Source organism: Sus scrofa, chromosome 1 (assembly GCF_000003025.6).
Source record: "Sus scrofa isolate TJ Tabasco breed Duroc chromosome 1, Sscrofa11.1, whole genome shotgun sequence".
In the NCBI taxonomy this organism is placed as follows: Eukaryota; Metazoa; Chordata; class Mammalia; order Artiodactyla; family Suidae; genus Sus; species Sus scrofa.
The window spans coordinates 235571179-235593238 of NC_010443.5; the positions used below are offsets into that span (position 1 = coordinate 235571179).

General features: G+C 42.4%; 1 protein-coding gene across 8 annotated transcripts in view; it reads right to left on the reverse strand.

Moving 5' to 3' along the window:
- Positions 1-21833, reverse strand: part of LOC110255297 (ras and EF-hand domain-containing protein-like) — a 71361-nt gene extending 49528 nt beyond the window's left edge. For 2 of the 8 annotated variants that reach the window (XM_021065406.1, XM_021065396.1), the window contains exon 1: positions 21188-21488. In XM_021065406.1, the coding sequence (XP_020921065.1) occupies positions 21188-21453 (266 nt within the window). In that variant the 5' untranslated portion in view covers positions 21454-21488. Of the gene's footprint in view, positions 1-21187 lie in introns of all 8 variants that reach the window. The other 6 variants (XR_002336583.1, XM_021065402.1, XM_021065409.1 and 3 more) reach the window with 6 other exon arrangements.

Genomic DNA, 22060 nt, shown 5'->3' on the forward strand with positions numbered 1-22060 from the left:
TATAAAACGGGCCAATCTACACATAATAGGAATTCCAAAAGAAGTAGAAAAAGATAAGGGAATGGAAAATATATTTGAAGAAATTATCGATGGAAACTTCCCAAATCTAAAGGATACTGGGTTCAAGATACAAGAAGCACAGAGGGCCCCAAACAAACTGAACCCAAACAGATCCACACCAAGACACATCATAATAAAAATGGCAAAAGTTAGTGATAAAGAGAGGATCCTAAAGGCAGCAAGAGAAAAACAGAATGTTACCTACAAGGGAACCCCCATAAGAATATCAGCTGATTTCTCTACAGAAACACTACAGGCCAGGAGGGAATGGCAAGAGATATTTAACGTGCTCAAAGGAAAAAAATATACAACCTAGAATACTCTATCCAGCAAGAATATCATTTCAAATAGAAGGGGAAATAAAAATTTTTCCCAACAAACAAAAACTTAAAGAATACAGCAACACAAAACCCAGGTTAAAGGAAATATTGAAAGGGCTTCTCTAAACCAAAAAGAAAGGAAGGAAAGGGAAGAAAAAAGAAAAGAAAAAAAATGAAAGAAGAAGAAGAGGAAGAACTAGGACTGAGGAAACCACAATCAGAGAGCAGTCACTCAAATAAGCCAGCATACAGATTTAATCATGAACATGCTTCAAACAAAATAAAAGAAAAAAGAAAAAAATAAAAAAGAGTCATCAAAACCATAAAATGTGGGCAAGGGATGTTAGGAGGTAAATAACCCTTTTTGTTTGTATGTATGTCTCTCTTCTTAATTTTAATATAGTAATGAAGTGTTTGAACTTACAGGACCATCAGGCTAAAACACACAATTATGGGAAGGGGTTAGCATACTTAAAAAACAGGGAAACCACAAGCCAAAACCAAATATTGCATTTGCAAAAAATGAAAAAAAAACACTCAAGCAGATAATAACAGGAGAACATCCAACCAAAAAAAAAAAAGAAAAAGAAAAAGAAAGGAAGAATGGAAAACCATAAAATCAACTGGAACACAAGGTTCAAATGGCAATAAATAATCATCTATCAATTATCACCTTAAATGTCAATGGACTGAATGCCCCAATCAAAAGACACAGAGTGGCTGAGTGGATAAAAAGGCAAAAACCTTCAATATGCTGCCTACAAGAAACTCACCTTAGGACAAAAGATACATATAGATTGAAAGTGAAAGGCTGGGGAAAAATATTTCACGCCAATAGACATGACAGAAAAGCAGGAGTCACAATGCTCATATCAGACAAAATAGACTTTAAAACAAAAGACATAAAGAAAGACAAATAAGGACACTACTTAATGATTAAGGGATACATCCAAGGAGAGGATGTTACTCTCATCAACATATATGCCCCAAACATAGGAGCACCCAGATACATACAACAAATATTAACAGACATAAAGGGAGATATTGATGAGAACACAATCATAGCAGGAGACCTAAACACCCCCCTCACATCAATGGACAGATCTGCTAGAGAGAAAACCAATAAAGCAACAGAGATCCTAAAGGAAACAATAGAAAAGTTAGACTTAATTGATATCTTCAGGACACTACATCCAAAAAAAGCAGAATACACATTCTTCTCAAATGCTCATGGAACATTCTCAAGAATCGACCACATATTGGGACACAAAGCTAACCTCAATAAATTTAGGAGCATAGAAATTATCTCAAGTATCTTCTCTGACCACAATGCCATGAAATTAGAAATCAACCATGGGAAAAGGAAAGAGAAAAAACCTACTACATGGAGACTAAACAACATGCTACTAAAAAACCAATGGGTCAATGAGGAAATCAAGAAGGAAATTAAAAACTACCTTGAAACAAATGATAATGAAGACACAACCTCTCAAAATCTATGGGATGCTGCGAAAGCAGTGCTCAGAGGGAAATTTATAGCAATACAGGCCTTTCTCAAAAAAGAAGAAAGATCCCAAATTGACAACTTAACCCTCCACCTAAACGAATTAGAAAAAGAAGAACAAAAAAGTCCTAAAGTCAGCAGAAGGAAGGAAATTCTAAAGATCAAAGAAGAAATCAATAAAATAGAGACTCAAAAAGCAATAGAGAAAATTAATAAAACCAAGAGCTGGTTCTTTGAAAAGGTGAACAAAATTGACAAACCCCTAGCCAGACTCACTAAAAAGAGGAGAGAAAGAACCCAAATAACCAAAATTATAAATGAAAAAGGAGAAATCACAACGGATACAGCAGAATTACAAAAAAACGATAAGAGAATACTATGAACAACTTGTATGGCAACAAGTTTGACAATCTGGAAGAAATGGGCAATTTTCTAGAATCTTACAGCCTGCCAAAACTGAATCAAGCAGAAACAGACCAACTGAACAGACCGATCACTAGAAATGAAATTGAAGAGGTCATAAAATCACTCCCTACAAATAAAAGCCCTGGACCAGATGGCTTCACAGGTGAATGTTACCAAACATATAAAGAGGAATTGGTGCCCATCCTCCTTAAACTCTTTCAAAAGGTTGAAGAAGAAGGAATACTCCCAAAGACATTCTATGACGCCACCATCACCCTCATTCCAAAACCAGGCAGAGATACCACCAAAAAAGAAAACTATGGACCAATATCACTGATGAATATACATGCAAAAATTCTCAACAAAATCTTAGCCAACCGAATCGAACAACATACCAAAAAAATTATACACCATGACCAGGTTGGGTTCATCCCAGGTTCACAAGGATGGTTCAACATACGCAAATCAATCAGCATCATACACCACATTAACAAAAAAAAAAGTCAAAAATCATATGATCACCTCAATAGATGCAGAAAAAGCATTTGACAAAGTCCAACATCCATTCATGATCAAGACCCTCGCCAAAGTGGGTATAGAGGGAACATTCCTGAATATAATCAAAGCCATTTATGATAAACCCACAGCAAATATAATCCTCAATGGGGAAAACCTGAAAGCCTTCTCACTCAAATCTGGAACAAGACAGGGATGCCCACGCTCACCACTGCTCTTCAACATAGTTTTGGAAGTCCTAGCCACAGCAATTAGACAAACAAAAGAAATCAAAGGCATCCATATAGGAAGAGAAGAGATCAAACTGTCACTGTACGCAGATGACATGATACTATACATAGAAAACCCTAAGGACTCAACCCCAAAACTCCTTGAACTGATTAATAAATTCAGCAAAGTGGCAGGATATAAGATTAACATTCAGAAGTCAGTTGCATTTCTGTATACCAGCAATGAAACATTAGAAAAGGAATACAAAAATACGATACCTTTTAAAATTGCACCTCACAAAATCAAATACCTCGGAATACACCTGACCAAGGAGGCAAAGGACCTATATGCCGAGAACTATAAAACTTTAATCAAAGAAATCAAAGAAGATGTAAAGAAATGGAAAGATATTCCATGTTCCTGGATTGGGAAAATCAATATTGTAAAAATGGCCATACTACCCAAAGCAATCTACAGATTCAATGCAATCCCTATCCAATTACCCATGACATTTCTCACAGAACTAGAACAAACAATCCAAACATTTATATGGAACCACAAAAGACCCAGAATCGCCAAAGCAATCCTGAGAAACAAAAACCAAGCAGGAGGCATAACTCTCCCAGACTTCAAGAAATACTACAAAGCCACAGTCATCAAAACAGTGGGGTACTGGTATCAAAACAGACAGACAGACCAATGGAACAGAATAGAGAATCCGGAAATAAACCCTGACACCTATGGTCAACTAATCTTTGACAAGGGAGGCAAGAACATCAAATGGGAAAAGGAAAGTCTATTCAGCAAGCATTGCTGGGAAACCTGGACAGCTGCATGCAAAGCAATGAAACTAGAACACACCCTCACACCATGCACAAAAATAAACTCCAAATGGCTGAAAGACTTAAATACACGACAGGACACCATCAAACTCCTAGAAGAAAACATAGGCAAAACACTCTCTGACATCAACATCATGAATATTTTCTCAGGTCAGTCTCCCAAAGCAATAGAAATTTGAGCAAAAATAAACCCATGGGACCTCATCAAACTGAAAAGCTTTTGCACAGCAAAGGAAACCCAAAAGAAAACAAAAAGACAACTTACAGAATGGGAGAAAATAGTTTCAAATGATGCAACTGACAAGGGCTTCATCTATAGAATATGTAAGCAACTTATACAACTCAACAGCAAAAAAACCAATCAATCAATGGAACAATGGGCAAAAGACCTGAATAGACATTTCTCCAAAGAAGATATACAGATGGCCAACAAACACAGGAAAAAATGCTCAACATCACTGATTATAAGAGAAATGAAAATCAAAACTACCATGAGATACCACCTCACACCAGTCAGAATGGCCATCATTAATAAATCCACAAATAACAAGTGCTGGAGGGGCTGTGGAGAAAAGGGAACCCTCCTGCACTGCTGGTGGGAATGTAAACTGGTACAGCCACTATGGAGAACAGTTTGGAGATACCTTAGAAATCTATACATAGAACTTCCATATGACCCTGCAATCCCACTCTTGGGCATCTATCCGGACAAAGCTCTACTTAAAAGAGACACATGCACCCGCATGTTCATTGCAGCACTATTCACAATAGCCAGGATGTGGAAACAATCCAAATGTCCATTGACAGATGATTGGATTTGGAAGAGGTGGTATATATACACAATGGAATACTACTCAGCCATAAAAAAGGATGACATCATGCCATTTGCAGCAACATGGATGGAACTAGAGAACCTCATAGTGAGTGAAATGAGCCAGAAAGACAAAGACAAATATCATATGATATCACTTATAACTGGAATCTAATATCCAGCACAAATGAACATCTCCTCAGAAAAGAAAACCATGGACTTGGAGAAGAGACTTGTGGTTACCTGATGGGAGGGGGAGGGAGTGGGAGGGATCGGGAGCTTGGGCTTATCAGACACAACCTAGAATAGATTTACAAGGAGATCCTGCTGAATAGCATTGAGAACTATGTCTAGATACTCATGTTGCAACAGAAGAAAGGGTGGGGAAAAAACTGTAATTGCAATGTATACATGTAAGGATAACCTGACCCCCTTGCTGTACAGTGGGAAAATTAAAAAAAAGAAAAAAGAAAGTTGTGATATTAACCAGAGTTTGTAAAATAAAAAACGCCTTGTTGTACACTTATTAAATTAGAAAATTTTAAAAAAAAGAAGATAATATAATCAAAAGAATGTGTATATATGATAAATGACTGGGCACTTTGCTGTACAGCAGAAAACGGCGCAGCATTGTAAATCAACTATACTTCATGAAACTTTAAACAATGAAAAAAAAAAATGTCCATGACCAACCACTGGGCTGAGCACCCAGCACGCAAATGCAAGCCCATATCTTGCCAGACTCCTATGGCTTCATCTCAGCCTAAGACCATCCCACTCTTGGCTAGACACCTACTTCTCGTGTATTCATAATGATATAAATCCAAGTTTTGTGCTTATATTTCTAAATGATGTAATTTCTATAAAGATAATTTAGAACTCCCGTGTCTACTTCAGGGAAATTTCAAAATGAACAAAAGGGGGAAAGGAGTTAAAATACACAAAAAATAATAAACAGAATAAAACTGCAAGGAATAATAATTTCAAAATGACAGAAGCATTCTAGCCATCTGAAACTCATGTATCTGGCCCCTCAAAATATCCAAAAGAAGACTGAAAGTCAGAAGGAATGAACAGTAGCCTGTGAAACATCCCTCCTTGGCACAGGAAAAGCCTGCATTCGAAAGAGAGTTTTAAGACACAATTCTAGTATATCTGATCATTTTGCCTTGTGAGTTTAGCAAACAAAGGTACCCAGGAAGGAAGGAGGAACTGACAAGAGTGAATCGTAACCTGGCAGCCTGACAGCAGGAACAGAACGTGCACACAGGAACCCAGAAAGCCAAGCTGAACTACCATCCCCACAAATCCTGGGAATATCATTACACCACAGCCCAGGATGACACTCGGCTTCATAATGATGACCCTGAGTTAGCAAGGAGAGCTGAAGTCATTCTGCAAAAGTGGTTGAAAGCAAGGCCCCAGGTGAGTCCTTATGCTTATTACCAAGAGGCATGTGCCAGAGTGCCCATCGCAGCAGGCTATGTGAGGGCCACACAGCAGAAATGACCCAAGTGGCCACAAAGAGAAAAATGGATGAATAAATTGTGATAGCTTCACACAGTGATCACTCTACAGCAATGAAAATGACAGATCTACAACTGCAAGTTCACAATCATAACGTTGAGTGCAAGAAGCCAAACCCATGTAGTAGAGAAAAGAACAGGCACAACATCGTGACTGGGGGTCCGGGAGGGGCTGGAGTGACTGGACGGTAGAACAGGGGCTCCTAAGTAATATGCAGTGTCTTGATCTGGATGCTGAAAATGCAAGCATTCCATCTGTGAAGATTCAGCAAACGGCTCATCAAGCTCTGTGCCTTTTTCTGCATGTGTCTCTGAAGAACACATTCAGAAAATACTACACAGTATACTTGACGGAAGATAAATGTCTTACCTTCCTGGTGAATTCAATCAGGAACACTCCACAACTCAGATTTCAAAGTCACCAGAGGCAACCCCAGGCAAAATTTGAAGCACGTGATATTTATCTTTTCTACCTCAGTTCCAGATTTTTTTTCTGGGGCTTTTCTACCTTTTTTGTTGGGGAGGGCATCCCACAGCATATGGAGTTCCCAGGCTAGGGGGCCAGGGACTAGATCTGAGCCAGAGCTGCAATGCCAGATCCATTAACCCACTATGCCAGGCCTGGGATCGAACCTGTGTCCTGGCACTGCAGAGATGCCACCAATCCCAACTCCTTTTCTACCTTTTTAAAAGCAAATCCTCACCAAAAGTGGCCACACCCCACACCCTCACTTCTCATTTCCTCAGCAGAGTTTAAGACATGCACAAATCTTCCAGGGATCCGTTAAAATACAGATGCTTCAGTGGGTCTGTGGTGGGGCCTAGAGTCAGAATGCCTAGAAAAGCTCCCAGGTATGGCCAGTACTGCTGGTCTGAAGCCTCCAGCTACATAGCCCGAGAAAAAATGCAATTTACAACCAGTGTCTGCCAAGCTCCTAGGAGCTGTAATGCCTGGTCCCAGGAATATGAGTGTGGAACGTGTGGCTTTATTATGGCTGAGTTTTAGGACCAGTATCTGGTGGATCAGTCTGGACACCCCTGTACCTCGGACTGCATCCTTGTTAGCAGCTACCAACTCAGGGACAAAAACTAGTGGCTGGGGACAGTCAAGTAAGAACCTGCTCCTCCTCTAGGGAGTTTGTGTACTGTTTCTCATTAAAATTTCACCTTTGGACTTCCTAGCATAGTGACAGCATTTGCAGAGCATTTGCAGAGGGGAGGAAGGGAGAGAGAGGGAGGAGGGAAAGGAAGAAAGGGGGCGGGGGGAGGCCAGCATTCAGACTGCTGGGGAAGTGCAGCAATGAGAAGTGCTGGCATGACTTGCCGGGTGGCTGAAGCTGCTTAAACCCAAGATATCTCTTCAAGGGGCTGAGCATGGAGCTACAGCTATTTTGATGAAGACTGGAGCGTGAGAACAGAGGGGTAGACACCAGGGTGAATAAGCCCTCTTCTCCCAGGGGGGCATCTCAGAGCCTGAACACAGGGAGAGTAAACCTGTTCTTCTTGGCAGATAGAAAAATGTTAATAACTTTAAAGCTGTCCCAGAAATTTGGTTATGTGGTTTTGAAATGTTTAGGCCCTTGGAAGGGGTACAAGGGTAATATAACATATGCATAGGGATTTTTCCAGATTCAAATAAATACGTGAAAATTTTCTAGAGCATATTTGATAAGACGGAAGCAATCAAAGACGCTCTCTGATCTCTCCAAAACTGATTCCCATACCATCAGGAATCTCAAAACTAGAGTATCTGAAATATATTTTTAGCAGCTGCAATGGTTAATTTTATATGTCAACGTGGCTAGGCCACAGTGCTGAAATATTTGATCATACATGTCTGTGCCATGAAGCTCTTTTGTACATGAGGTTAACATTTCAATCAGCTAGACTCCTGAGTAAATCAGATTACCATCCATAATGTGGGCAGGCCTCATCCATTGAGTTTGAAGATATTTAAATGAAAATGAACCACCCCCCAAGGAAGAAGGAATTCTGCCAGCCCGCTGCCTTTGGACTTGAACTGCTATATCAACTCTTGTCTGGGTCTCCAGCCTGCCAGCCCACCCTGCACATTACAGACTTGCAGCCTCCACAATCATGCAAGCCAATTCCCTAAAATTAATACACACACACACACACACACATCTTATTGGTTCTGTTACTATGGAGAGCCCTCCCTAACACAATGACATAAATCATCATACTTTACTGGGGTTAATCACATAAACCAAGTACCAGCTTCACAGTGAATATATGCTAGTACTGCTTCAAAGAGTTGAGTAAAATTATTCATCTTACCTAGTTGAATAAGTTGAATTCAATAAGAACTGAATTCCTATTCAGCTGCTGAATAAGAACTTCAATTTTATTTTATTTTATTTTTTTTGGCTTTTTGCTATTTCTTGGGCTGCTCCCACGGCATATGGAGGTTCCCAGGCTAGGGGTTGAGTCGGAGCTGTAGCCACCAGCCTACGCCAGAGCCACAGCAACACGGGATCCGAGCTGCGTCTGCAACCTACACCACAGCTCACGGCAATGCTGGATCGTTAACCCACTGAGCAAGGGCTGGGACCGAACCCGCAACCTCATGGTTCCTAGTCGGATTCGTTAACCGCTACGCCACGACGGGAACTCCAGAACTTCAATTTTAAATATTATTCAACAGAATACTTCACTTTTTAAGGGCCCAAATGCTCACCTATAATGTAACATTTTAATTCTTGCCAGGGTTCATTAGGATTGTAACAGCCTAATAGATCTGAGGACTTTTGTGAATAGATTTTTATCAACCTGAAGACAGCTTATGCACTATAATCTCTTAAGAAAGAGGCAATGCATTATCTTTTTGTTTGTTTGTTTGTTTGGCCTTTTTAGAGCCATACCCACAGCATACAGAAGTTCCCAGGCTAGGGGTCGGATCAGAGCTGTAGCCGCCAGCTTACACCACAGCCACAGCAATGCGGGATCCGAGCAGCATCTGCAACCTACACCACAGCTCATGGCAATGCTGGATCCTTAACCCACTGAGCAAGGTCAGAGATCGAACCCGCATCCTAATGGATACTAGTTGTGTTTGTAACCTCTGAGCCATGATGGGAACTTCCTGCATTATATTTTTAGACCAATATAAACCTCTGGATCTGTACACACAGAATCAATCTAACAGTCATTTCTGGCTTGGTGCCTTGCATTAGCCTCCCATGAATCTGTATTCAAGACGAGGACTGCTCTGCCACAGTACATGCTCCTACTGCATCACTGAGCTTGTCCCCTAGGTCAAGAGGTGAATGATGCAAAAGCAGAAGTTGCATTTCCCAACATGCCATGCTCTGAGCCCAAGTAACGGAATATTAGATTTTTCTGGAATGCAAATTCTGTATTAGAGCAGAAATGCATGCACTATAATTTATTCATTAACATCCCCAAGCTAACCATATCTGCCAGACTGAAGTACATGCTATGCCAACAGATCCCCAAGGAGGAAAAGAAAAAGCATTTGCATCACAAATACAAACACTAGTTTATGGCATGTCCGTCAGAAAATATGATATATGAAAGCCCTAAAACATGGATTTTCTAAGCAAATGTCAGTTGACGTCTCAGAAATTCTTCCATCTCAGTCAGAGCAGACTGTAATTTGTTCTATAGGACTGTGTCACATCAGGGGATAAAATCACACAGACATCAAGCCTAAGGAGAGAGGTAATCAGTCAGCACGTGCTGCCACAACCTCCCACGACCCTCTCCCTCAGGACCAGCAGTCACAGGAGGCTCATGGCAGGGGACATTTCCACCACAGCGTTCAGATTTCAGAATGACTAACACATTTACACTTTTTAGTTTTCTAACCATACATTTAGAAAAACCACTCCAGGGAGTTCCCGTTGTGACGCAGCAGAAACAAATCCAACTAGGAACCATGAGGTTGTGGGTTTGATCCCCAGCCTCGTTCAATGAGTTAAGGATGTGGAGTTGCCATGAGCTGTGGTGTAGGTCGAAGATGCGGCTCAGATCTGGCGTTGGCCAGCAGCTGTAGCTCTGATTGGACCTCTGGCCTGGGAACCTCCATATGCCGCGGGTGTTGCCCTAAAATAACAAAAACCAAAAAAAAAAAAAAAAAAAAAAAAAACAACACTCTAGGTCAGAGACACCATTACAACAAAACGGTCACTTGAGCATGCTCCACAATTGCATAGTCGTATCCAAAAGCAGCAGAATACACACTCCCCTCAAGCGCACACGGAACATTCTCTAAGCCTGACCACATTCTGGGATACAAATTAAGCCTCACTAACTCTACGAAAACTTAAATCATATCACGCATCTTTTCGAACCACAAGGCTATACGACTGGAAGTCGACAACAAGTAAAAAACTGCAAAAAAACACAAACTCGTGGAGACTAAACAACATGCTACTAAACAACCAATGGACCACTGAAAAAAATCAAAGAGGAAATTTAAAAATACCTAGAAGCAAATGACAACAAAGATACCACACTCCAAAACCTATGGGATGCAGCAAAAGCATTTCTAAGAGGGAAGTTTATAGCAATACAACCCACCTCAGGAAATAAGAAAAAGCTCAAATAAACAACCTAACTTTATCTTTACTTCATCAAAAGCAGCTAATGAGAGAAAAGACCTAAAGTTAGCAGAAGGAAAGAAATCAAAAAGATCAGAGCAGAAATCAATGAAATATAAATGAAGAAAACCATAGAAAAGATCAATCAAACTAAAAGCTGGTTCTTTGAAAAGATCAACAAAATTGATAAATCCTTAGCCAGACTTATCAAAAAAAAAAAAGAGAGAGGACTCAAATCAATAAAATTAGAAGTGAAAAAGGAGAAGTTACAACGGACATCACAGAAATACAAAGGATCATCAGAGACTAATACATGCAACTATATGTCAATAAAACAGAAAACCTAGAAGAAATGGACAAATTCTTAGAAAAGTACAATCTTTCAAGACTAAACCAAGATGAAATAGAAAAGATGAATGGACAAATCACAAGAACTGAAATTGAAACTATGATTTAAAAACTTCCAACAAACAAAAGTCCAGGACCAGATGGCTTCACAGGCGAAATCTATCAAACATTTAGCGAAGAGCTAACACCTCTTCTTCTGAAACTATTCCAAAAACTTGCAGAGGAACGAACACTCCCAAATTCATTCTATGAGGCCACCATCACTCTGATACCAAAACCATACAAAGATACCACAAAAAAAGAAAATTACCGGCTAATTTCACTGATGAACATAAATGTACAATTGTATAGTCGTAAATGATCACAAGGGAGTATCATGGCTGAATATTCCCAAAAATGCCCCAAAAATAAGTTTTGAAAAACGTGAGCAGACTGGATGCCCTCAGAGTATGTACGGTGGGAGGGAGCAATCAGCATGTAATTACCTTGAGTGTTTCTGCTCAGTCACCTAAAAACCCGACAGGTGCAACCCTTGATGGAGCCTGTATTTGGGCAACACTTGATGGAGCCTGTGTTTGGGACTGATCCAAAAAGACACAAGACACAGAGCTTTTGTGGCTGTCCCAATTTATCATCTCTGTAAAAAAAGAAGTTTCATGTGTTCATAATGTTTGCTTTTCTTATGGTGAAGAAACATGTAAAATGAAATCTATCTTCTTCACAAACATTTTTGGGGGGCACCGCACCTGAAGCATGTGGAAATTCTGGGCCCAGGGATTGAATCTGAGTGGCAGCTGCAACCTACACCTCAGCAGAGGCAACATCAGATCTTTAACCCACTATGCTGAGCCGGAGGCCAAACCCACACCTCAGCAGTGACCTGAGCCGCTGCAGAGATAACGCTGGATCCTTAACCACTGTGCCACAGCAAGAATGCCTTCACAAACCCTGAAGTAAAGTGTTGTTGCCAACACATACATTACACTATACAGCACTTTATCTCTGGAGCTTTTTCATATTAAACCACTGAACCTCCATAACCCACCGAACAGTGATCCCTGACCCCTGGCAACCACCATTCTACTTTCTAAGAGTTGGCTGCTTTAGATATCTCATAAAGTGGAATTATATGTTATTGGTCTTTCCGTAACTTGAATATTTCACTTCGCATAATCTTCTCAAGGTCCATCTATGTTGTCACATTCCACAGAAAGCCCTTCCTTTTTTAAAGCCAAGTGACATTCCATTGTACGTATATACCCCATCGTGTTTATCCATTTACCATTCATCTGTCAATAGACACTTATGCTGTTTCCACATCTTGGCTATTGTGAACACAGCTGCAGTGATGATGGGAGTGCAGGCATCTCTTCAAGATCCTGGTTTCAATTCTTTTGGATACACACGCAGAAGTGGGAGGGTGGATCATACAGCAGTGCCATTGCTAACTTTTTTAAGAAAAGTCTCCATACAGTCTTCCATAGTGGCTGCACCACTTTACATTCCGACACTGTATAAAAGCTCCGATTTCTCCACATCCTCATAGCACTTATTATTTTCTCTGTTTTTGATAAGGGCCATCTGAACAGGTATGAGGCGGTATTTCATTGTGGTTTTGATCTGCATTTCTCTGGCAGTTAGTGAGGTTGAGGATTTTTTCATCCCCATCATTTTTTCTTTTTTTTTGCCTGAAGGACAAAATTTTCCAACAATGAAAGGTAATACCACTGTGGTACCCAAAAACACGACCTCTCATCACCCAACTCCCTTACTCTGAATTAAAAATCATTCCATTCCAATTGATTTTTTTACATGTTTTAAAACTGTGACAGACAAGAACGTGCAGCTTCGAGTGAAGAAAAAGAAAGACATTAGGGTAAAAGGTGTTCTGGACACCTGAGTGCTCAGCCTTCCTCCCCCAAGGACACACCAATCAGGGCAGCATACCTGGATGCAGAAAATACGGTACAGCAACATCTGCTGAGCCTTGAACAAGTTAACTCTAAAAATACAAGAACATCCAAGAGCAAAAAAAAAAGAGAAAGAGAGTAAAGATAGAAGATCTCTGAATCAATATACTACCCCACAAATTGGGAAGGGGAAGAAGTGGTATGATATGAAAGTTCTAAGTTAGGGTGTCACAGGACCCCGTGTTCACATGAATATGGATCTTCAAAGCAAGGTCACACCTGACACTTGAATTTACCAGGACATATTCACAGGTAGGAAACAGGGGCTGCAAACCTGAAAACAATATTTCTACCTCTGTGCTTTGATGTTCACTGAGTATGCAAAATGGGAAAATTCTACTTAAAATCTGGATTTTTTCACCATCCTTTCTAAGGTGGCATCACTGGCAACACTGGACCTACATCCTGCATGGAAGCAGCTGTCTGTACCCCCAAGGAGATGAAGCAGAGGCTGGTCCTGGGCCCCAACTCCACTCTACCAGGTCAATGTTGCCTGCCTGGCCCCAGAGGCCTCGGAGTTTGTGAGCTTCCCGCCATTACATCAGACACAGCCCATGGGATGGCAAGAGATGGGAAGCTGGAGATAATCTGACCAGGGCCTCGACGCCCTCTTCCTGGAACTGTAAAACCACCACAAAAGATAAATGGAGGTAACTTCTCTATTGAAGAGAGAGAAGGCTCCCCGAATTTAGCTAATCTGCTTGATGTCTGACCTAGACTACCCACCCCGTGATTCTTCCTGGTCATTACTCACTGGTGCCTTTATCTCTGGAAAGAGAGCAACCGGCCAAGAAACACTGATTTTTTTTACTAGTTTAAAGCAACCTCTTCCTTGCACAGTTCCAGGCACATGTGGATACAATGAAAAAAATGGGAGTTCCCATCGCAGCTCAGCAGTTAGTGAGCCCGACTAGCATCTATGATCCCTGGCCTCACTCAGTGGGTTAAGGATTCGGCATTTCCTTGAGCTGCAGTGTAGGTCACAGATGTGGCTTGGATCTCATGTTGCTGTGGCTGTGGTGTAGGCCAGCAGCTACAGCTCCGATTGGACCCCTGGCATGGGAACCTCCATATGCTGTGAGTGCAGCCCTAAGAAAAAAAAAAGATTTTTAAATGAAGGAACAAATGACATAGGAAAAAGGCGAGAAGAGTTTCTTCTGTGGGCAAATGACAAAGATGACTCTTAGGACTGAGAGCAATTTAAGAACTTTTTCCACAATATTATGGCCTCAGTTTAAATGATGGACAAGATCAGTAAGCCAGGAAAAAATGGAAAAACGAATATTTTCAATCTTGTATAGTTCTAGCCCTTTTAGAAGAGTATTCCTCACACTTGATTAACATGTAGACCTTATTACTTATCTCCTATGGATTCCAGAGTTGATGTAAATATTGTTTATATCATGTTACTTAACTAGGAATAAACATAAACCAAATATAAACTCCTTATACTTACAGCTCCAAAATATTGAGCAACACACATTTGCAAAATCAGTGGAATGAGAATTAGCAACATTCATTCAATCCAATAAGGGGTGCAGGCCTACTGAACCTACAGGCCCACAGTCAATGTTAATAACTTCTGGCAGCTTGTGTGCTGTGCTTTTGAGCCACACTTACAGGATCAAAACCCCATGCCCCCAACGCTTTTCTACTGAGAACACGAACAGCTCAACACTCGGTGTCAGTCACTTTCAGTTTACTTGGACATGTCGTTTACACTAAGCCACCAAAGTGCCTTCCTCATTAGTCCATGAAGAGGAACATAGGGCTGCAGACGCCACACAATTGATCTGAAACGCAGAGTCAGGTTTGAAACGGCGTGGCCAAGACTGTCACGTAAGAGTCATCCTGGTGATTGCGAATGTGCTCAAATTAGTTTGTATTATATTATCAAATAATGATAACATAAAGGGAAAATGAAAATGTCCCATCTCCCTAGATTCTCAAGTATACAAGTAGAGATTAGAAGGGCCCCTGATTTGACAAACACTCTTGACATGAAATGTCCATAGTCTGGAGTTGTACCCAGAGGTATTTTTCCATTTATTATGCTGCATCTCAGGTCCTTCAGGTATCAGAAACTCCTTTAAAAAGGTGAGACAATAAGCTCCTTGAAGGTCAGGGTCACTCCAGAGCCTGGGACACGGGCAGACACATGAATACTGAGGGAATTAGAGAAAGAATTAAAGAAATATGTTTGAGCTACTTCATCTACATATCTTGTTTTTAGAAGATGTACAGTCTTAAGGTTTAAAATTCACTTTTATCTCTTTATGATTACTCTGACAAAAGTAGTTATAATTTGGAAGACCCCAAATATTTACCAGTTGAAGCAATGAAACTGTTTTTTGAGGAACTAATTTCAAAGAAATCATATGTGGAGTTCTCGTCATGGCACAATGGAAACAAATCCGACTAGGAACCATGAGGGTGCAGGTTCGATCCCTGGCCTTGCTCAGTGGGTTAAGGATTCGGTGTTGCCATGAGCTATGGTGTAGATCGCAGACGCTGCTTAGATCTGGCATTGCTGTGGCTATGGCTTAGGCTGGTGGCTACAGCTCATATTCGACCCCTAGCCTGGGAACCTCCATATGCTGCAGGTATGGCCCTAAAAAGACAAATAAATAAATCATATGTATGGCTCCATCATTACAGTTCTTCTCTGGGAAATAGCGTTTACTTTCCATTTTATGACATGACGAAACCAACAGAGTCAGACAGGAGTAGCCCAAACACCCACGATGGATCATCTCTTCCCATTTCTCCCTCCCATCCATGTACTGCAGTCAGGTGCTACCTAAGCTTGAACAAGCTACACATGAAGCAAGAACACATATATATTCTTAGGAGAAAAAAGCAGAATCACTACAGTATCTTAACCTCTTCCATCATCTAAAAGCTTTCTCTCCCTGGTCAGCCTGCAGACTTTAAGACCAATTAGCCTGATCCAGCTGCTTCCATTTTACAAATGAAAGAAGATCCTGTGACCTGGGAAGAAACAGGTAAAGACGTTTATATGCTCCAAGTGACAGGAGGGGAATGACTGTGAATTTGAACTGGAAGGCCAGGGTCCTTTTCTGGGGCCAGGAAGTCAAAAAGAAATGAACATCGAGATGAGATTCAAATATCAGAACCAGAAGAGTCCTGCAAGTAGAGCTCATAAAAACAAAGCCACACACAGGCTCTTGCAGGGCCCAGGAGCAAGGTTTGGAAGGTCTCTGGTAGAGCTGCCGTTTTAGCAGACAGGTTTCTCCCACTCAGCAGCGGGGTAATGACACAAGTAACTGTGACAGAGGATGTATTGAAGAGAAAAAAACAAAAAGCAACAAACCCGCAAGAATTTAAAAATATATACATAAATAAAGACAGACAAAGGTAGATATATATCTTGACATAGCTATAAATGCATAGCTATGTCTCTCAACCTGTATTTATAGATACATCTCCAGTTCTGAAAGCACAAAAGGCAGAGTATCTCTGGAAAGCCCGTGGCTAGCACACTGATAGGCACCAAAGCCTGTGCCAATAATAAGCACCACACACAGTCAAAAACACCTCTGAATCTCTTCCGGGACTGAGATTCAACCTACCATCATGTCTCAAGGTTGAAACAAATCTTTATCACCTTGGACGAATACCAGATATCACCGGCCATTTAAATGAAAATATGTATGTATATACTTATCTTCAAACACTGTAAACACAGTCCAAAAGCATCCAGACGCTCACACATGGAAGATACTCAAGAGCTGAGATCAAACAGGGACGAGCTGGTTTAACGCTCACAACTCAAGCTGCCTCGGGCCATAAACTCACTGAGTACGAAGAGACGGGAAACAGAGACACTAACCTAATCAATCAATGGATGTCTCTTTGTCTGCCTGCCTCCTCTCACCCTGTCCCCCTCTCTCACTCCCTGTCTCCAGACCACTCTCTGTGTCTATCTCTCTCTCTCTCTCTCTCTCTGCATCCATCTCTCCTCTCTTCCCTTTCTATCCTGCCAAGCACCATATCATGCAGGTGAAGCAACTGTACTATGACAAAAGAAGATCCTCAGAGGAAAAAGCCCTCAAGTGGAACCCAAGAAAGGGAAATGTGAAAGGAACCCTGACCAGTGCTGACTATGCCTCTGCCTACTGGTAGATACATGTTTTTAACCTACTTAAGTAGGATCGGTGCTCAACTGTTGCTCTTTTCCTCTCTATTTTAGCAATCATCTTTACACAGCATTCTGATAACACATACACAGGTCGCATAGGGATAGTTTTGGTTTTTCTCAATTAAATCTCTTGATTCTAAATTATTCAACAAAAGATTCTTCTTCGATGTTGTATGCATAAAAAAGGCACAAACCATGTGCAACAGCTGACCACACAGGTCCACTTCTGGGGCCTGAACAATCTCAGCCCTGTTCGGCAAGTCGCCCTAACCCTTGTTACACTAGAGGCCCCCACCCCGGGTCTGTCCCTGATCTGGCTCTTGCGGCAAAAGCAGTACCCTGTCACAAACTCACTGTGGTTCCAGTAACAGCTGGACCCTCGTGTTTCTGTTTCTGAGAATGTGGGGCTCTAAGTTAATTTATCAGAGTGAGTCAGTCCACAAATGACACTCAAAATCACTACAAATGGAAGTGAGAAAATTCTGAAAAACTTCAGCTCTGACTGGAGGATAAATTCTGTCATGCCCCCGCGTTGGTCAAACACCCAATGCACATGCACACCACACACTCACCCTATATCCTTCTCTGCTTGCCAATCTCAGAACACACCAACTCTTCCCAGGAACTTGGAAGCATAGGGAAGGAACCAACCAAAGAAATGGAAAGAACACACATGGCACAAACCAACTGCATTCTCAGTATACGAAACAAGAACAAGTTTATTTGATTCATTCAGCAAATATTTATCGAGTACATTTATTGAGTACCTGGGGGTACAAACCTCCCTTTGACCAAGATAATGCCCGTAGCACCAGAAATTAGCCAAGCTAGGTTATTACAAGTCCACTCACTGTTTCTTCCAAGACATTATCTCCCCACTTAATGGCATTTTTTTTTTTAACCAGATACAATTCTTCTTGGGGATTCTCTTGTGTAACTACACTGCCATGCCTTCACCTACTGGCTGACCTAGTTCCAGCTTACTAGGAAGGGCTGAGGGCCCATCCTGACCCTCTGGACCATTTACACCTGCCCGGCTCAGGTTAAAGGGTCACATGACTGTTTAGGATGCTCCCCTCCCCAGCCTTTAAGAAAAAGAGTCCCTCAGTTTTCTAAGAGAAAACGAACTTAAGAATGTGTTAACACATCCCAGAGACCATTTTTCATTCTTTCACAACGCAGTATTATTTTCTAATATCACAATTATTCATGACCGAGGCGCTTAACCCAAATGGGCTGCGTATTTTGATCTAAGAGCTTGAATGATCTATGCAATGGAAATCACCACCACATTTTGCCCCTACAGGAACCAAGCATTCTCATAAGTGTCATCAGTTCTCCTCAAACTGTACATGAATACCCTCCAGGATAGGAAGGGACAGGGAAGACAGAACACCAGGTGGGAAACTAAGCCACCAGCTGAAGTAGCACACCTTCCCAGAGAGACGATTCTCCCCCTGGAAGAAAATATAATACTTTTGTTCAAACAAGCCCCAATATATTACAGAGTAAAATGAAGAAATACATGATTTTTTTTTTAAAGATTAAAAACTCAACACTTCAAAGAAAGTTCCTGCTTGCAGGCAGTCTGTCAGGCTATGCTCACACTACATGGAGTTTCCTGCAAATAAGTCTCTTGCCTTTACAAATTCTTCAAGGAAGTTTCAAGTGTTTCCCCCACACTGTGAACTTGTTGAGGGCATAAACTACATCTCCTGCTTTCCTTTGTCCCAGGGACCTAGGACAGTAAGACAGTGCCTGGCATAAAACAGGCACTCAGTAATGTTTGCAGGATTAATTTGGCTGAATAATGGCAATGGCACTGTCAATAATAAAGGGTCTTAATCAATAATAAAGGGTCTTAATTTGAATGGGAGGGAGGGAAGGTGAACAGCTGTAGGAGGACGTGGAAGAGAAGCAACCCAATTTACCAAAACAGCTAACAGCTGCCATGGTTACAATCCGAAGCAGCAACTCAGTTCTATTCCACTTGAACAAGTACAGGATGGCAAATACTGTGCTTGTTAATCTCGAAGAAGATGGGGACACAAATCTACCAGGTGATACCAGTGCCATTAAATCTAATAACTTCTGACGAGTTGGAAAGGCACTGTGATAAGAATGTCCCCAATAACATTAAGCCTGGTTTATATGCTAATGTACAAAGGTCATTTTGGTCATTTAAAGATTAAATGTCAAATATATGCTGCTGAGACTTGACAACTCTGAAAAGTAGTTCAGTGTGTGTGTGTGTGTGTGTGTGTGTGTGTGTGTAAAACATGAGAGTGGGCTCACCTCTCTTTTTTCCTGATGTCGTTACCTTTTTAGCTAGCTGGACCTAACCAAGTTACAGATGAAAGATGATTCAAAGTATACGTCCTACAGCAACTTTTAAGTTTTTCTACTTCCCTGGTGGAGACACTGCATTTTTTTTTTTTTTTGGCTTCTTTTAGGGCTGCACCCACAGTATATGGAAGTTCCCAGGCTAGGGGTTGAATCAGAGCTACAGCTGCCAGCCTCCTCCACAGCCACAACCATGCGGGAATCTGAGCCATGTCAGCAACCTACACCACAGCTCACAGCAACACCAGATCCTTAACCCACTGAGGCCAGGGATTGAACCCTCATCCTCATGGATCCTAGTTGGGTTTGTTAACCGCTGAGCCATAAAGGGAACTCCAACACTGCATTTTTATGCATTTGTAAACGGGAGAAAAGATGGGTATCACACCCACTTTCTAGACACCATCCCTCTTATTCTGCAATGAATCACTTTCCATATCCAACACTTCCTGAACTTTCAAAAACTGAGGGAGAAGCTGAGCAAGCAGAGGAGGCAGTGAGGACTCCCAGCCCTGCAGGTCACTGCTGCCTTCTGGAGCTATTTCCTTTTCTTAGCCTTAGGTCTCAAATACATGAACTGCCAACCAAAATGATGCCTTTCAGATATGCCTAATAATAACACCCTCAGAGATTCATAAAATGTCAATGAATATCCAGAGGGCAAAAAAAATGTTATAGTATGAACACATTGACAGCACCTGAGGAAGAAGTGAAACTAGCTCAATATACCCTGACTCCAGGCAGAGATAGAAGCAAATTAATCTCAGTAAAACCTGAGTATATTTCTCTCCATGCCCTGAATCTGCAGGCATCCTCTTTCACCTGAGAATTAAGTAACTTGATGTTATCTCTGTGGGAGCTATGAGAGTTTATTGTAATTTGTCATTTTATTCTGTGATATAAAAACCTAAGAATTTTTCAGCTCACAACATCTGGGATTAAGTGCTGCTCTTTTATTAACTGGGCAAGTCCTTTAGGTTTTACGTCTAAATTTCTCCATCAATCAGAGATAGGAAAGTCTATGGGCCCAAGGTTATTCTGCAAATTAAACAAATGAACTTGTAAAATGTCTAGCACATAGTAGGCATCAATGAATATTTGTGTGCAGCAATACAAATGCACAATTGTCTTGTTTTCTACATAGTAGCAGAAAAACAACAAATACAAAAACTACAATAGAGAATGCCAAATTAACTAACAGGTGGGCTCCACGACTATCACCGCTTAGGGGTGCCCTCTGGGTGCAGCCTGGAGGCCTGGAGCAGCCGGTGATTTAAGTCACTGAGAACTGGGGAGCACTTTTAACCTTTTATCGCAGAAGAATCTCCGGACGCTGCGGTTTTCACACTGGCCTGTGTAACAAAGTGCCTTTTGCAAGACGGCTCAGATATGAGCAATTAAAACTGTCTCCCAAACTCTAACACTAAAGGATCTCATCTTGGAAAAGTTAAAGGAGTCGGTGAATGAAGAAAAGAAGCAACTTAGAGTAGGGTCCAGTGGGTCTCCGCACTTCGCAGTAAGAGGGAGAGATGGCCGCACCCCAGGCAGGGCAGGAAACACCACCTGCTCTCCAAACCACACACCTACCTAGAGGTGAACTTGGCCTTGTTCCCGAGTCGCGCCTGGATATCCTGCCAAGCTCCGCCCAGGCTCACCGGGTCCCAAGGGGCGGCCAGCGCCGCCGCCAAGTGCTCGTCCCCCTCGTAGTCTTTGCTGTCTCCGGGGTCCAACACCGCCGGGGCCGCGATGGGCACTAGTTCCCGCGGCCCCCAGCCCAGGCACTGCCCCCAGCTCACGAACTCTTGGCAGGGGCGGGCGCCGAGCCGCTGCAACACGGCCTCTGCGTCCGCCATCCACACCTGCAGCTCCGCTCACCGCGGGCTGAACTCCTCACGCTGCTGGCTCCCCGCGCCGTCGCATCGCAGACGGCGAAGGCGGAGCGCAGCCGAGCCATTTCCTCCAGGTCCTCGTCCGCCTCCGTCCTTTCTGGAGTGCAACGGGGCGCGTGGCCCGCTCTGGCTCGGCGACAGCGGGGAGAACGGGGCCAGCTGACGCCGCAGTGAGCCGCGGCGAGTTCAGCTAGTCGGGCTCTCTCGGCCAATGGCTGTTACGTCCGGGCAGGGCGAGACTCCGGGATGGGTCAGGAACGTGCCCTCCAACGCGGCACTGCGCTCAGCCAGCCCCGGAGCGGTATGGGCGCGCTCCTGGCCCTGCGCAAGGCGTAGCAGTGCCCGTCCAAGACTGAGCGCCCCTTGCGGCCGCACGCGTCTTCCCCCAGGGGCCGACTCTGCCTTGAGTAGTAGGAGGAGCGGCCAGCTTGGGTTCCCATGCCTCCGGGAGCCCGGCTTTGCTTTACGCATGGGGCTTTGGAGCCCGGGTCTGGGAAATCTGAGAGTTGGAGGGGTTAAGCTGGGAGTCGGGAGTAGCATTGTCAGGCCCTTCGGGGCTTACAATGCTCCG